General features: G+C 32.8%; 1 protein-coding gene across 2 annotated transcripts; it reads right to left on the bottom strand.

The window, feature by feature from the left end:
- Positions 1 to 222: 222 nt before the first annotated feature.
- Positions 223 to 10,020, bottom strand: LOC123565613 (probable methyltransferase-like protein 24). Of its 2 annotated transcripts, none has more exons than XR_008372173.1 (6): positions 9,212 to 9,230; positions 7,281 to 7,354; positions 6,880 to 7,008; positions 6,317 to 6,391; positions 1,512 to 1,653; positions 223 to 1,300 (listed from the first exon to the last, which is right to left on the bottom strand). XR_008372173.1 is itself a non-coding variant. In XM_045359469.2 (6 exons), the coding sequence occupies exons 1-6, from the start codon at positions 9,610 to 9,612 to the stop codon at positions 941 to 943; spliced, it is 990 nt and encodes a 329-aa protein (XP_045215404.2). In that variant the 5' UTR covers positions 9,613 to 10,020; the 3' UTR covers positions 223 to 940. The 2 variants fall into 2 exon arrangements, 1 of the variants encoding a protein (XP_045215404.2); XM_045359469.2 differs by lacking the exon at positions 9,212 to 9,230 and adding an exon at positions 9,403 to 10,020.
- Positions 10,021 to 15,843: the final 5,823 nt, after the last annotated feature.

The following is a 15,843-nucleotide window of genomic DNA, read 5'->3' as shown; positions in this document are numbered from 1 at the left end:
ATTACCAATGTGTAGTACATTCGTTTATTGGATTTTTTGTACAATATCCATTCTCATTGGTATGGAAGTCACTTTACTGTAATTGATCTTGTAGTTTTGTGGTGTTGATTGATTCGTATACATTATCTCTACTTATAGTAATTGGTAACCCGTGTATATTCGAGGTTTTGCGTATAGCAAAATCAGCTGATTTGAATTTTACTGTGTTACATAAAGCAGACAATATCTAAAACTTTATTGTATAATCTTGACCCAGTTAACATACAGAAAGAAATAATATGTAACTTCTCATTCAAATCAGTTCAAAGAAATCAATGTCACTCTTGGTTTTTAATATCATAACAGATATTTAAATATATATGCAAGGTTCGAATAGGCTCAAATATGCAGTACAATTCAGGCATGTATGAAAAGCAGCAATGAAACTAATTTGGATAATAGGATTTGTTGTGGAAAATGCTCGCTTTTCCGTATATACGGGTATTTTGCTGTTATTGCTCTTGTGTAAAGTGGTGGTAACTAGTTCCGATAAATTATCTCTATCTTTAATAATTTAGAATGCGTACTTGCACCCTCATAGACCCAACATATGTGAAAGTCATATGTTTCTTATTTAATTACATAGCTAACTGCGGACTTGTCTTAATGTTTAATTGAGTCTGCTCATAAAAGGTGATGGAAAGGTAGATACCGCTCTCGCTTCCTAGCACCGGCTTATGCGAAATTCTTTTACATGTTTATTAATTGGACGCTATGAAGAGATAACGGAACCAATACAGATATTATACAAAGAAAGATCGCGTAAAGTGAATTATATCATTTGTAGAAGCCGTTTGAATAATGCGCTGTTTTTAAGATGAGGGAAATCATATTTTTTATTTCTATTTATATGATTAATTTAAAAAACACATATTATAGATTATTATAATCAAAGTTATTTCTAAATTTGACATTTCCTACGTTCAAATTCGAGGTTTATTAATGATAAAACGTTACAAGTTGTTATCTCTCTACAAAATCTTTTTAAAAAGACCTTCGATACAGGGTTCGCTTTTCTTTTGAATATCTTAAAGCCAAATGTCTGCAATCTTTTAAGGACATCTATTTGTTCGTTTTTTGAAACGAAACCCCAGTTATTTCGAGAGAATGTTTTAAATCCTGTTGTCTTGTTAATCTGTAGTCCAAAATGAACTTCTATGGCAAGTTGTTTCACACACTCAAACTGTCGAGAAAACAGTATGTCCGGAAGAACTTTCCATTCCCATCCTTCTATATCTATCTTCAGGATATCGATTGTTTTCTATAAAAAGATCATAATTACAATATCAGTTATAACTTATCCACATGCAACAATATCTTTTGTATAATTTAGGAAAGTATTAAAATGATTTTAAGTGCAATTGGAAATATAAAGGAGTGACTGTAATGTATGCTGTTACCTCATTATGCAATATCAGCATAATCATACTATTTCACAAATTCCTTACGAATAAAAATTGTAATAATCATACACGTGAGTGTCCTAGTTTTCTCATTATGGTTGATAGAGTCTGCATTTCCCAACCATCATCATTAGTAAAATCTTTATCGGCTATCCCAATTAGATGGAAATGAACACCCGGTGGGACTTTAATTCCTTTTCTTAAAGGTTGACTGAAAAGTAAATTGCATAAATGTTTTAAGAATCAACACCACTTCTAAATTACCACTTTCGTATGATCTTACTAAGCAGCGAAGTGTTTTCGGTTCGAATAAAAATATATAATATTATCAGTGCCCTATAACGGCAAACAGAACGTACACAGAAGTTGTATTTTGAAAATTACATGCAAACTGTTTTAGTACGGCAACCAATAAGGTTTACCATGCACCCCCCCCCCCCCCCCCCCCCCACTAGACCTATTTACAAACATATAGACGATAATCAGTCATATCTTGGTCAGTTTGTGGTGATAAACAGTACAAATGGTGTCAAAATGGAGCTAAGACATTGGCCTTAAAATAGCAGCATGTTTATGTTAATTACTTAACATATTCATGAATATTAATGAGAATGTTACAAAATGACAAAACTTTGTTAAAAAATAACATTTTCTAAGTTTCAAATCATTTGAAATACACCAATCAGCTTTGATCTGGTCTAAAAGTCTCTCGGTGTTTTTTAACATATTATTTTGTTACTCTCATGGTATTTGTTTAACTCAAAACTGGAAGTGAGGAGCTAATTTGCATAAAGAACTAGTGTCAATAACAACGAATAAAATTCTGAGACCACTAAAACTAAATAAAATGATAGAATTAATTGTTATTAATAAAATAACAATTTTTATGTGATCAATAATGTTCGAAGACGAATAGTTAACACTTTATTGAAGGAAGAATAAAAATGTAACGTACATTACACATGTTACGTTACCATTTCATTTTTTATTGCATCACTTATTAAGAAAATATTCCAGAAACATAATAAATATTACTTTTTTGTACTATAATAATACAATATACTTCTTTACTTGTCACACAGTGTGATATTTTCCGTAACACACTTTAAAATATGTTGCCGCTACCATTGCTTTTTTCAAAGATATTTCAGAAGAAATCGAAGCCAAAATTGTCACTTACTTATTTATTTAAACTGTTATCGGTAAGTTTTAAGAAAGTTTTCTTCTGTAATTGCAGAAATTGCCTAAAATATATATTGCACCATGTAACTATAACTTTAGACGGAATTTCAATAAAACACACAATAATAGTAGCATCATAAAAATTATACCCAAGCTTGATAGAACGAATCATAGGCTCTTAAGTCAGATATCTGGATGAGGCCTTTGCTCTCCATTACGATTCAATAAAGACACTGTGTCTTAAGTCAATAGACTTACACCTGTATAACACTAAGAACTTAGCATTTGCCTGTAGAGAACTGAGTGCTTCCGGAACAGAATCCAGGGACACTTGTTAAGTTAATTGATCAACATTATATGGCTGAATTTCTGTTGCAAGGCCTTGCTAAACCAAAACTAACAAACAGAAGAACTTCAGATTTAAAACTTTTACAAGGTTGACAAAACTGTTATCTTTTAGTTATACCAAATCAAGAGATAAGAAATATATAAAGCTTGACATATATGAAATAAAGAAGACTATTGTAGTCATTTTTGAAACATTTACAAGAATGACAGAATGTTCAAAATATTTTTTTTAACATTTTGAAATGTACAGACAATGACTAAATTGTACTATGTGGTGAAATATTCCTGGATATACAGAAACATTAGGAGAAACACTAAGAGAAACTGTGCATAAATCTTAACAAATAAAGTTTGATTATCAATTGAATTACGTACCAAAGGTTACGACGAAGGCATGATCTGTCTTTATCAAACTTTCAAACAGTATCAAGAAACCCTACAGTACGATACAAATTGCTTCAAAATGTAATGAAACGTCATCCTTAAAAAATAAAGTGATGTTTGAAGAGCCTATGATCTTCTTTTTTCATTTTATCAATTACATGTTATAAAGCAACACATTATTTATAACAGCTAACCAAGAAGAGAGCTATGCCATAGTAGGTAACATTTAAGTGAAAATATCGTGATTTTTGTAACACTGCTGCTTCAGATTGTGTGCAGTTCATATTCTTTAGACCTTTGATTTTAGATTCAGATTTCAACTAATCCATTCAATTTTACTATGACAGAACACAGTGTTATTAGATTTTTTTCTGGACCTTTTGGAATTCCTCTTCAGCCAATGCTAGGGGGCGCAAGGTGTGTTTCACATTTCATTACCTCTCATAAAGAGACTTGATCCAACTGAGTTTGCTATGTACACCTATTCGCTTTGTTTAATTCTTTGTTTCTTAAGGATCTTCTTAATGTTTATTGCAAAAAGTTTTCAGCAACTCTGAAATGTCGTGTAGAAGACACTCAGTATCTTCCTAGAAGTTTTGAATAGCATTAAGTATTTGTTTTCTTAACAATTTTGGTTATCAAACACTTAATATTCTTCACATTCTTGACAGCTTTTTGCAGTTTCATAAGTTTAAATCTAAAGATTACTTAAAATATCTGAATATTCCATTTTGCTGTTTAGTTTCTTTCTTTTTTCAGAGTTGTTTTTAAACAGTGAATATTTTATTAATAAATCCATAAATATCTCAATACAATGCATGTGTTTCTGAAATTCAAAAACAAAAGGCTTTTTTTCTCACGTAAATAACTTCATAGATACACTTCACAATTAAACAAAACATATATAAATATCCCATTAAACTCATTTTCCATGAAAGGCAGCCCCAAATTGTAACCCTATTATCAGTGTTTGGATGTTAGCAGGGATGTGTACATAATTGATTTATACAGAATATATACATAAAAATGTATAACCAATGTAAAATGTAATTATTGACAACAATATTGAAACAATCAAATAAAAGAACAAATAATTAAGAAACTGATACTAGTATAAGTAAACTGATAGATACATTAACTCAAAATGAAAAAGGAACATTGAATGTGTAATAAATTTTTCAGATGATTTCTAAGTTAACAAAAGTAACGAAAGAATGTTAGAATTAATACTTTAAAGTTTTAAAAGATCAACGATATCAAAATATTGAGAACAATGATTCAAATTTATTCCTACGTATTTCTAAATACAGCAAAATACAGCGATAACGTATTTTAAAGCACCGTTATGGAAAATATCTCATCGCTTGAAATGTATGGAACTACACTATTTTGTAAGAGTATTCAATGTTATAACTAAATATTCTTCTACTTTTTTCTGTGAAAATAATGATACAATAAAACAAGATTACTGGCATGGTAACGTAACATTTGTGAAGTATGTTACAAACAGATTCCTCCTTCAAATAATTATTTACACTATATTTTCATATAATATAGCTTAAATAATCACAAATTTATTGATCACATTTTATTTCATCATGTTGTTCAGTTTTAGTTATATCTCGTTTCCAGAGATGTTGTCCGTTTAAGCATAGATTCATTTTATGCAAAATAGCTAAAATACCTTATGTAGAAAAAAAAATTCTAGAAAACACTGAGATACTTTAAGACCAGACTAAAACTGTCTGATCTATATTTTCTAAATAGTTGATGTAATAAAACAAGGTTATTGAAATGGTTACGTAGCATGTGTAAAGTATGTTACATACTGATTCCTCCTTTGATGGCGTGTTTAAACTATATTGCCAGACAATACAGCTCACATAATTGTTATATTATTAATAACAATTAATTATATCATTTTATTAAGGTATCATGTTTCCTAAGACGTTAGTTGTGACAGTGGTTAATTTTATGCTAAACATACCTACTTTGGAGTAAAAAAAAAATATCATCAGTGTTTCAAAATACTATAAGAAAACACTAAGAGACTTTCAGTACATATCAAAACTGTTTGGTATATTTCAATTGATTAAAAAACTTAGAAAATATTATTTTCTAATAAAATTTTGTCATTTTGTAGCATTCTCATTAATATTCATGTATATGCAAATTAGTTTCTTAACATAAAATGCAGTTATTTTAAGGTCAATGTTTTAGCTCAATTTTGATACCATTTTTTTTGTTTTATCACCAAAACTGACCAAGATATGACTGATTATCAACTAAATTTGTCCTCTCCAAAAATGAACGGTTGCCATGGAAACAGTAAAATCATATATAGTTTAAAAGAGATTTTCTCATGGGAATTTTTTTCTATTTCAAAAGAGTTTGTCCTGCCTAACAATTTGGTACCTATGAAGAAACGTCCAGGGGTGCATAGAAGATCTTAATGGCCCAACCTATATATTTTTATGACTATAGTAAGTAAATGAACTTTGTCTAGTAGTGCTAGCAAACAACTAATAGACGTTATATTTTAAAACTCTTCATCAAATATTTTTTTGTCCATGTTCATATCGCATCTCTCTGTACATGTTTATAAAATCATATCTCCTGAAAAAAATGTAACCTTGGGTGGGGTCGGCTGTCACGCCAATATGATTACTCCACCTATGTCTCGCAATAAGTACAGTTTCTGCTGTGCAACTAATTAATGTAGAACACCAGCGGACATTGCTTCAGATCAGTGTTGATAATTGTATTACTTCTAGCGGGAATATAAAATCATCTCCTAGAGTAATAGTAGAGAACTGAATTTGCACAAAGAAATTATTTAGTAAATCATACATCCAAACCGAACAGCATTTAGCTTTACAGGGCACCTCATTAAGTGAAAATGGATACTACAGACTCTGGGGTTATATAACAAATTCGATATAAACATTAAAATAATTTACCTAGGATCAAATGTGTGAACTTCACAGATGTAGTTCTTTATAACGTCGACTTCGAAATCAAATTGAAACCTTGAGCTGAAAATGATTAAAATCTTAAGTACTACGTGAACTGTGTGAAACATACCGCCTCCATAATATGCTATCATAACGTATTACCACGTGGAATAACATTATATATAATCGTACATTTTAGATACTCTTGAATGCAGTTTATGATTTAATTTAGATTTGCGAAAACGGTACAGAATTCATAAACGTTCCAAGATGTGTCTTTATATCGAACTTATTTTTTCTTCCAAATTCATTTTCGTATTACGTTTTTTTTGTTAAAAGTATTCGTGTTACCCCTCTACCTCACTCAAAAACTACACCCAACCCTCTTACTCTTTTACAGTAACTTGAAAATAAGAAACAAGCGGTGTCTCATAAACTACATTTGCTTGTTTGTAGGTAATTCAACTTACCATGTATGACCCTCGTTTCATTTCTTTTTAATGCTTTCACGGATTATATTGATATACTTTATATTGAACATTCCTGTATCTAGACAATTAATGACTTACCCAAATGAATAAACTGTGCATGGGACGTCAGGCTTGTATTTCTGATCTTCACATACAGCATATCCAGATTCACCTTCTGAACCACATACCTTTTGTTTATGGCATACACCCTCTTCATTATCTACATAGCTGGAGAAGAAATGAATATACTCTTACGAAAATAACTTACACCTCGGCGAAAACGTTATGAAGTATATTGCTTTAATGACCACAATAATTGCTGCAATTATAAAAGTTTCCACAAAACAAAAAAAAAAACGCTTACTTACTTGATGTATTATAAATACGTATTTCCATCAATAGGAAATTGGTGAAAACGTCAATATCATAATGTATTAAGAACATTAAAACGTATATAATATTTGAAATGTCTCCATATTCAAACAATGTGATATACTCACTTGAAATATTCATTGAGTATACTCTCATCAACAAAAGCGGTACTATCAGGTAACGGTAGATATCCTTTGATCACCTAAAATAATTCAAATTCAGTTAGACAGGGTATACATTTAATAGAAGCATATGTAATCTGCTTACGCAAAATAACAAATCCCATATTTATATTGTCTATCAGTTACATAAGCTGTACTAAAATGCCTGCATATTAAAAATACACAATATGATACGAACAGTAGGCAGTAGTTATCAGACTACCCTATTTAGTATATAAGCTGTATTTCATGCACATGATTAAGTACTGTAAAAACAGAAATGCAATATTAATAGAAATTCTAGTCAAAGTGCCATAGATGTTTTGATTAAAAGCAAAAAAATAATATTGTTCATAGGTTAGATGTCTTTTTGAAGTGTTATATCTTTAATTCTGTCACGGATCAATCCAATAGCTTAAACAAAACGTCACAATCCATGCCACACGAGCGAGGAGGCTTTCCAAGTTTTAAAATGAATAATAGAAATATACCGCTATTACGATTTCTGATAGAATTGCAATTTGACATGGCTTCTACTGCATTTTAATCGCAGAGTCACTTGTTCTGTTGAGTTTAATATCTGAGGCTCAAGAGAACAGCCTTTGTAACTACAACAAGTGATTTAATTTTTATAGAAGTTTTGAATTCTTATAATGATAGATTGATTGAACGCATGGTTAACAAATTAATGGGAGTTTTCCTAAGCGTTAATTTATACATAAGATTGGTGTATTTTAACACTGGACTTTCATTTAAAATCTATGAAATAAACTGAGATCTAACAGACTAAGGCTAATAGGTATTGAAACTTTTACTGTTCACTTTATAGATATTCTTGGTATGTGTTTGGAAGAATCAAACAAACCTGTCTGTAGAGGTCAATGTCTATGCATGATTTATATTTAGCATGTTACAATGCATATTTACGTTTCTTTATCATAGAGCCCGCCCGCTTTGCTCAGTAGAGAGATCGTTGGTCTACGGATCGCGGGGTCGTGAGTTCGATCTCCGTGCGGGGCGTTTGTTATCCGTGACGATTTGATAAAAGACATTGTGTCTGAAATCATTCGTCCTCCACCTCTGATATTTCATGTGGGTAAGTTGGCAGTTACTTGTGGAGAACAGGTTTGTGCTGTTAACAGGAATACTGGTTAGCTTAACTGCCCGCCATTACATGACTGAAATACTGTTGACAACGGCGTTAAACCCAAAAGCAAGCAAACAAACAAACAATCTTATACAATATCAATAGTCCGATATGTGCTGAATAATGCAGTCTTTTTTACATCTGCATTTTTGCGATTCTGTGAAAGGAAGAAAAATTAATTTCTGAATGCTGGTCTTGTAACTGGTCGTTTCGTTACATTTTAAGAAGCAATGTCTTTTTAAATATTTGTTTCAGTCGTGAAAGATAAGAGCAAGTGGAAGATTTATAAGTATATAATTTTTAACAAATATTGTAAAATATTAAATTTGAAAAATTATAAATTAGAAATTAATATAATGGTACCCTGCAGTTTTTCCGAAACTGACTTAGTGGATTTGCTTTGTAAATTACGTAAAGTTAAGACTTTATGACACCAAATATGTCTGAGGCTAAATATCATCTGTTAAGTCATGGGTATTGCTGATTCCCTCTGTCTAAGATACATTCAACAACAACAAAAATTAAATGAAATATATAGATGTATTTTTTTTAATTATATCTTCAATCAGAAATACCTCGTCAGGTATCAAAAATAGGTGGTCACGTCCTTTGCAGACAAAAAACGCGTTTGAGCTCTCCGATGATGACCGAGAGTTTTTTCATATGACTTAAATCACAAAAAAATCGCCCAGATTGTTAGTGAGTTCTTATATTTACGAGGTATGTAAAAAACATATACATGTACACTGACCTTTTATTAATTAGAGATACATTGGATTTAGTGCGATATCACAGCCCATAAGAATGATTCTTTCCAATACAACAGTCCAAATTCATCATATTGTAACTGGTTTATTCAGGCTTTAGCGAGAGAGAACAACCCTTCTTTTCTTGAAGTAAAGGATGAACAGTAAAACATTTAAACGTTTAAAGACAACATACCTCGCATTTACCAATCGGTTTCCTCTTTGAATTTAATATCCTTGATTTTTCATTTCTTCTTAGTTGTAGTGAAATATTATTAGTTGCTGTAAATGATAAACTTTCTTGAGATTGCTCCTGCAGTAAGACCGACGAGAATATGATGTAAAGAATGAATAAAAACGAGATTAATAAAGCTCCAATCCATGAAAACCTTTGATAATAAATCATAATTATTAAATATCTTTTCAATTGCACTGAAGAATAAAATGATTTCAAATTAGTAGTATCTGAAGTTTACGTCTGCTCCATATCGTTTTAGCCTGTATACTTTCAGTTTTGTTCTATAGGATACACTTAAAATGACTTGTGTCGGTGTTACTCTACACCCAATAATAATGAATATAAGCTCGGTACGCAGTGCGATAGATAAACTGAAATGAATATCGAAGTTGCAATTCTTACAATTTGTTTAAATGTACAGACAGCTTTTTTGCTGAACATATACATGAAATAAAATTCTCTGCACATTTTATACGAGAAATAGTTGGGATGAAAAAATATAATGTAGAATAAGAGGAAACCCATAGGTAACCAAAATAGACAATCATGTTTACATTTAAAAAGACTTTGTTTAATTAGGCGTATTTATAGACGAAAATTGATACGCTTGCCGGGCTCAGCAGAAGTAAATACATACGGAAGTTACAAAATAGAAATAGATATATTCGCAAATGTGTTCATACGCCGTTTAACAACCCCTCTGAGGCTCAAAACCTGGTTTATACTACCTTACAATGACAGCGATTACAGATAAGTCTGTACACCTGGCCCATTAGAAATATATGTCTATCATTATAATTTCATTGTTTTATTCAAGATTGGAAGAAATCAACAAACATATCAAAAGTAAAAGTAGGCTGCAATTTCCACTTTTAAACGCAGTTTAGTTAACCATAATCAATTTAACCACAAACATATCTCAATATGCATCTATAATGGCTTGGAGAGAAGAATAAACATTTAAATGGTTTGAAAGAAGAACGAATACGTTATGTTGCAAGTACCGAGGAATATGCCGGACGTACCAAAATCTGTCATCCCCTCAAGATAGGTATATCAGTAAAAATGAAATAAGCTACAAATGTACAAATTTATGCATCTGGTCGAACTTCTGAAAGGCAGACTCTATGAGTCGATTAGGAGGTGAGTGGCGAGCCAAATATCTGTCATGTTTTTTTTTTAACAAAAAGTCTAAATCGCCCGAGAAAACATATACAGATCAACATGTTAATTGACCAGTATTTACGACAAGGCTGACATATCTTGATGACAGGACAGACTCAAAGTTCTTGGTTTTTCCTTTGTTCAATAGATACACGTAAATCTAGACATCGAACATTGCATCATAACATAATATTTAAATAAATGACTTGTGGAGAAAAATCAAAAGCCAAACTTATACTAGAAGGTCACTTATAACAACAGTTAGATTAAAAGTAATGAAGAGAACAGGGCTGCAAAAACTAAATATGCATTTCACAAAGAGTGAGTATGGTGTATGATAGATATTAATTACTTATGATAAGTGAGTGTGTGAGTTACATTAAGGCGGTTCGACACAAATATGTTAATATAAATATCAGCAAAGAGAGGACGGGTTGAAAAACGTACTTTAAATTCATTTTATGAAAGGCATAATTCTTTACTGCTGAAATATCACTTGTAAAACGAGCAAGATCGGATGTAATTAAAACGTTGAATAAATATATATCAAATATTTAGATTTCATAGCAATAATTTTCTAAAGATTAAGTTCTACTTAAAATGATTACATTAAAGCTTAACATAAAGGTTGAATTTTTACTTGGCAATAAATGACTGACTAAAATCGGCAGATTCTAATCCCCCTCACATACTGAAACAGACTATGTATTCATTTCCGACGAGAGGAATATTACCACAATACCTCTAAAACACGGTAAAAAGATTGAGGAGCGAACAATTGCCCCCTCTAAAAATAAACCTGAGTCTAATTGAACTGTTTAATCAGTATACCTTATACCCCTCTTACATACCGGGACTGAGTCTGTGGAAAAGACTCACACCCGCCCCATTAAGGCACAAAGACACATACGTTTAGCTACCCGACCTACCTCTTAGACTACCTCTTACAAAATATAGTTGATTCTGGTGAGAGAATCTTATCCAACCCCCAAAAGACACCGAAAGAAAGTCTTTTTCTCTAGCTTTGTAGTTTCATGTACCTTTGGAATAATAATTCCCCATCTTTTACACTCCAGATTGAAACTGGTTGCAAAACTTTGTACCCAATTTTGGACACCTAGGCTAGGTCTAGTTCAGATTTACTAGCACAATCTTATCATTCTTAGAAACGGAGTCTGACTCCATGTGAAGCACAACTTGATGTAAATGTTGAGTTCTGCTCAACCCGGGGCTAGAGGGCGTGGACGGTAGCATGCATTTTCATTACCGTCCATGAACAGGCTCAATCAAACCGAGCCTGCAACATTTTCGTTTTTGTCGTGTTGAGCGACCTGTGAAGTTTCCACTTTTTCTATTTTGATGATCAGATTTTGGCTCAGGGTATATAACTCTATATAACAAAAAGTATTCATCATTTAACGCCGATTTTCCAAAGGTGAGATAGATACTTTTTAGGGTTTTAGTACTTGTTCGCCCAATATGTCGATTACAATGTCTTTATCTGTGTCCGTTGATGTTGTAAATAAAACAAAAAAGGTAAGGGATTTCCCGGAAGCACACTGCACCCAATACACAGTCGTAGAGAAATGCGTGGCAAAGTAGGCCAGCAGCAAATTCAAACTGTAACCACGCATTGCTCAAAACTCCAACAACAAGTATATTTTAGTTACATGCAAAATATAAGAAAGGGGATAAGGGGTAGATAAAAGGTAAGGGAATATGGGGACGTTTGGAAAATAGCAAGAATGAATATTCAGCTGCAAAAACCACATTATTAGAATGCGGCAAAAGACATCCGCTCATACTTTTTTATAGAATACCCAACCAAGATTACTGAGAAAATGACTAAAATGCACTCGTCTTGCATTCCGCCTATTTACAATATCCCGGTTTGACCAGGTTAATAACATATGTATTTGAGTTAGGAGATAGGGCTCACATTTGAAATTGCCTCTGAAACACCAATCTTTATACAGTAACCCAATGCACGTGCCTTGTCCAGGACATACAACTATATTTCTTTGGAAAACTGCTTTTTTCTATCGTTGTTAAACATGATTGGGCTAAAGAAGCTGGTCTGTCCGCAATTGTCTAGGAAGGCGCAAATAGGTTTCCATGCGTGTTTGTTTATATGCGATCCACTCAGTGTGATCAAACTCTTAATCTCACTATGTGTTGTTGACCTATATAACTGTATCGCAATTGCATATAGAGGCTGGTCACATGCCGTAACTGGAGTCAAGTCGAGAAAATGGTGATGTACTACAGCCTAGATAATGAATAAGTGTATATAAGTGGTAAAACTTCTTTCTAAAGTCTTCAGGATTTTGATCATTTCTGTACATATAAGACAAAGTTTTTTTTATGTACGGCGGTATTTTCGGCTAAATGTTTGATTTCAATGATAAACAACATTAATTAAACAGATGTAAATATTTATGATAGGCTTAACTTAAAATGACGGAGGACATTTTTGACAAAGTCTGTTATTATATTGAGAAAACGTACATTCAGGCACGTACCTGTTAGCATATGTCAAAGAAATCAATTTATTTATCGATGCAAACACAATCAGCCGCCATGTTGTGTTTCCTATTCATGTTAGCGTGATGTCACAATGTAGTATCTCTATCCCGTTCGCACGATTTGTATTTATACTTGAAATAGATGGAGAAATGAAAAAGAAAAGCATAAAGGAAAATAATTAGATCCAGAAACAAACCTCCAGTATTGTCACTTACGAAACCTAGTTTCAGCAAAGATAAGGGTAGATTTCTTGGAAGCACAAAGCACCTAAAACACAGTCTCAGAGCCACGCATTTGCAAAGTAGGCCAACAACAAAAAAAAAACTGTAATGGAAAAGTATTACAGACGGGTTCCGCTGTGTTCCTGTATTTGTTTGTTTTCCCTGTTGGATATTCTTCCTTTTTTTGTTGCTTCAAACGTCTAACAAATACATATTAATTTATGTCAAATATAGATAGAGGGGAGGAAGTGGTAAAATGGAGGGAAAATGGGGGAGGAATTTGAAGGGGAATGAAGAACAAGGATGAATATACAAAGGGAAAGCTGTTTTCCTTAACAACAGTCACTCTACAGCGTTAACCACAAAAGCGCAGGCATTCATGTAACCAAAATCAAACACACAACCACACCCAACTAAATAACATAGATACAGAAGGTCACCGTTTTAGACTAACAATCACACAAACGCACCCATATAAGCAGTAAAAAGCAATTGTGAAAAGTCCAGCAGGCGCATCAAGTCCAAGTTGCGCAGCATATCTATTAACAGCAACAAGTCCAGCAAGCGCAGAAAGTCAAGGTTGAGCAGTACGTATAGGAAAAGCAACAGTCCAGGTTGCATAGCAAGTCCAGGTTGTGCAGCAAGTCTAATAAGAAGGTCAAGACCAGTAAGCGCAGCAAGTCCAAGATGCGCAGGAAATTCAGATTTTGCAGCAAGTTCAGTAAGAGGAGGAAGTCAAGGTTGTGCAGCAAGTCCGATAAAAGGAGCACGTACAGTAAGCACAGGAAGTCCAATAAGCGCAGAGCACCCAGGTTACGGAGTAGGTCAAAGAAGTACAGCAGGTCCAGACTGAACAGCAAATCTGGGGAACGCAGCAGTCCAGGTTGTGCAGCAATACTAGTGAGTGCAGCAAGTCTTGATGGAACCACAGTTATTGCAAGAGTCCTTTGTAGTGAACATTGCTTGGAAGATACCTGATATACTGTAGAATCTTGTGAATAAGCGTATATTCGAATACAAGCACATATCAAAAGTAAGCGCATAATAACACTCCCCAATCATAGTTTTGTCTCGAAAGTAGGCACATATCCGATTTCTGGTAATCCAACAAGATATGCAGAAAAAGACGTATTTAACGCTATTATAGAGTGATAATTATTTATCATAAATACAGGTGACAAGGGTTTTTATCTGTTGAATAGCCGATGGTTGTTAAAAGATTTTAACAGCCCGAAGTGTAGTGGATTATGTGAGCCTATAAATTTGGTTCTGAGAAGCACGTTAAAAGGACTGCCAGGAAAGACCTTAAGATTGGGATAGATACTTTTCAGTGGTATTGTTTGCATAAAGAGAAATGCCACAATCCAGTACGGGATTCTCTCCGTTTGAACTTTTGTATGCAAGAATAGTGCAAGCACCAATGCAAGAATTGAAAGAAATGTGAACAGTGAAAGTAAATCCTGAGACGTAGAATATATAACAATATGCACTCAACTTAAAACAACGGCTGGATTAAATGTGCAAAAAAGCAAAGGAAAGTCTGCATAGAAGTCAGAAGACATACAAACATTTTTACGACAAGAAAGCTCGTAAGCGAGTCGTATAAACTGGCAATAAGGTTCTACTTCTACCTTCCGACAGATACGAATATGATGATGTTACAATGAAAAGGACCTTACAAAGTTGTCGAGGTTATTAACGTTGTTGATTACAGAATACAAATTGATGATGAGAGTCTCCTTGAGTTTCCTGGATACACAAATTGTGAAACTTTTCGTGATGTTACGTTTCGTGAAGCACTTACTAAGGAATCGAGAAAGCAAGTCTAAGACCTTTTTAAGGATTTCAATGCTGTGTTTTCTGAACAATCATGAATAACTCCACTCATAAAATATCATGTTGAATTAATTGACCAAAAAACTCTGATCGAAACAGTACCCAATACCCTTTGCTAAACGTCAAGATGTTCAATATGAAATACAGAAAAGAAATGTTAAAATTTGGAATTATACAACCATCCATTTCTGAATACAATGTGCCTACTGTAATTATGGAAAAGAAAGATGACATTAATAGAGTCTGCATTGACGTAAGGAGAATTAATGCTGTCACTAAATTTGATACCGAACCTGTTTTTTAACTTTAATCCTAAGAATGAATTTCTATTTAAATTTTATTCTATTATAAAAAAAACCTGTTTTTACGCAGATAGGAAGCAGTGCAGTGAGTAATCTTTTCACGTGTGATGATTTTACGCAGTAGACACGTATGTGTGTTTGTGTCAAGTATCAATATGTCAGTTAATGAGTTTAAGGCAAAACATAAAATTGGATTGTTTATACAAATTGATCATATTTAACAGGTAACAATGAATAGCATAATAAACATTTAATCATGATTCTTGAACAGTCTCAACGGGAATGATGACAAAGCTAACAATTTTTTACGCTTTAATCATTCAGTTCCTTTACCACGCTGCACAATCACG

Source organism: Mercenaria mercenaria, chromosome 8 (assembly GCF_021730395.1).
Source record: "Mercenaria mercenaria strain notata chromosome 8, MADL_Memer_1, whole genome shotgun sequence".
In the NCBI taxonomy this organism is placed as follows: Eukaryota; Metazoa; Mollusca; class Bivalvia; order Venerida; family Veneridae; genus Mercenaria; species Mercenaria mercenaria.
The sequence above is the reverse complement of the archived record's forward strand: the minus strand, read 5'-3'. Positions and strand labels throughout refer to the sequence as shown.

Bases quoted from the DNA above. Each gene is read 5' to 3' on its own strand.
- LOC123565613 (XM_045359469.2), bottom strand. From the start codon at position 9,612: ATGATTTATTATCAAAGGTTTTCATGGATTGGAGCTTTATTAATCTCG. The intron at 6,392-6,879 runs GTAAGTCATTAA...AATCATTTTCAG, and splicing joins TGCACAGTTTATTCATTTGG to CTCAAGGTTTCAATTTGATT. The intron at 1,301-1,511 runs GTATGATTATTA...ATCTTTTTATAG, and splicing joins GAAAACTAGGACACTCACGT to AAAACAATCGATATCCTGAA.